At 47.9% G+C, this 1953-nt stretch overlaps 2 protein-coding genes across 2 annotated transcripts in view; one reads left to right on the forward strand and one right to left on the reverse strand. All coding sequences in view use genetic code 11, as the record gives it.

Moving 5' to 3' along the window:
- Positions 1 to 259, forward strand: part of EGR_03205 (hypothetical protein) — a gene marked incomplete at both ends in the record, with an annotated part of 1252 nt that extends 993 nt beyond the window's left edge. The window contains one exon of the mRNA XM_024492454.1: positions 17 to 259. Coding sequence (XP_024353128.1) covers positions 17 to 259 — 243 coding nt within the window. The remainder of the gene's footprint in view (positions 1 to 16) is intronic.
- A 146-nt stretch (positions 260 to 405) lies between these two features.
- On the reverse strand, positions 406 to 825 carry EGR_03206 (Protein Red; the record flags this gene model as incomplete). The annotated part of the gene is made up of 1 exon (XM_024492455.1): positions 406 to 825. One exon carries the CDS (start codon positions 823 to 825, stop codon positions 406 to 408), a length of 420 nt encoding a protein of 139 aa, XP_024353129.1.
- Positions 826 to 1953: the final 1128 nt, after the last annotated feature.

The following is a 1953-nucleotide window of genomic DNA, read 5'->3' on the forward strand; positions in this document are numbered from 1 at the left end:
CAGCAGCAGCTAGCAGCAGCAGCAGCAGCAGCAGCAGCAGCAGCAGCAGCAGCAGCAGCAGCAGCAGCAGCAGCAGCAGCAGCAGCAGCAGCAGCAGCAGCAGCAGCAGCAGCAGCAGCAGCAGCAGCAGCAGCAGCAGCAGCAGCAGCAGCAGCAGCAGCAGCACTTTTATTCCAACAATGTATCACTATGCTCCACCTCCGTCATCCGTTACAGCGTAATGAATGGCGTTCGGAGTCAGCAACCGAGGCAAATTTAAGAGCACTTCTTCAAATTACAAGGCTGCAAGAAAAGTAGTATACTTTACTCCCCTCCTCACCACTACATCACCAGACTGTGGTGAATGAGGCATAAAAAAAACAAAGTATGTACACAAAAAAAAGTTGGAGGAGACAAACGCATCCCTCAATACTTGATTCGCTTTGCAGTGGCATCGCCAGCCTCCTGGGCCATCTGCTTGCGTTTGTTGATTAGAGACGTGATCTGCTGCAGCTGACGGTCCACCTCGGCGCGCTCGTTCTTTTGGCTGCCACCGGGGCCTCCGCCACCTCCCAATCGACGCGTTTTGCGCCCCTCTGGCTTCTTCACACCATACTGGTAGGCCGCCCTCGGCATCGCCTCTAGACTTGACATGTAGTCACCATACTCCTCTTGCGTCTCAAAGTCCCACCGCCCCACTGGGCCCTTCTTATTACCCATATCCATCTTGCTGAAGTCCGTCTCCTCGTCCGAGTCACCCATGGCGTCGTAGGACTCTGCGAAACCCGGGTAGCACTCGTCATAACCCGAGATCTCCGACTTCTTCAGCAGACGCTCCAAATGCATCTTTCAAGTTAAACAGAATAGACGATACAGAAAACCAAACACTTTTTCTCCTCAAATCTGAAACATGATCCATAGGTGATTTCGTAGTTAACCATTTACGATTACTTTCCTTCCGTATCTTGAAAACAAAAACTTGGAAATCGGAAATGGGAAAGGAGATAAATCAAATTCCATCATTTCGGTTAGACGAAACGATTATGAGAAGTGCTTAATTAAATGGAACAGCTAAAAGGGAAACTATTCAACACAAAGTCCATGAAATCACACCCTAAACTTAACCTTTGCGATATATTACGAAACCCACAGAGGTAATAAAATGATGGCATAGTTTAACTCTATGCACTAATTCCACTGACGGTTCGGCAGGAAGAATAATACGTGCTGTGGACCAAGCATTGCTACTCCGATCAACCCCACTGGAAACCATTCCTTAGAATTGACTCGCCCCACCCCCCACACACCCCATTTCATGGCATCGCTCAAGCAAGCATAGCAAAGATACAAGCCACATACATCAACGAACGCAAGCAGGTGGCGCAAGAGGCCGAGGATGCCACTGTAAAGACCAGGTGCGTAATGTAGTCCCTTCTGCAAAGCATCTACTACTAGACAAATCTACGCGTAAGCTTTTTCGACTATCTAAAAAAAACATTCTCATTTTTTTGAGCAAAACCACCAAAAGAAGAGGAAACAAAATCGTTGATATAAAAGCGGATATTCAAATCGCAAAAACGGACAGGGAAATCAGGGTAGTGCAGAAAGTGAACGCAAGTGAACGTCACGAAAATAGGTCTTCTGAAAACGCTTTCGACTGACCCAAAAAGTGCAAGGAAGGCCTCAATCAGGCGCCACGGTTACAGCACAATGATGTCAGCGCGTTTTAAAAACGTCACTAATGCTTCGGCTGGCCAGTGCTAAAAATCCGCGGATCACAGAACCAGGGCAATTCATTCAAGGATAAACGATCTGGGACTAAATATTGAGGGAGGATTGCCAATTCCATTCTACAGCCACTTCCACGATCGGAAGGTGGCCAACAATTGGTCATACACATGGTCAAAAGCGTGCTTGCCAAGTGAAGAGACCGGTCACTTACGAAGGGGCGTGGATGATGACGCACACACACAC

This window comes from Echinococcus granulosus, assembly GCF_000524195.1.
Source record: "Echinococcus granulosus chromosome Unknown EG_S00016, whole genome shotgun sequence".
Taxonomy (NCBI): domain Eukaryota; kingdom Metazoa; phylum Platyhelminthes; class Cestoda; order Cyclophyllidea; family Taeniidae; genus Echinococcus; species Echinococcus granulosus.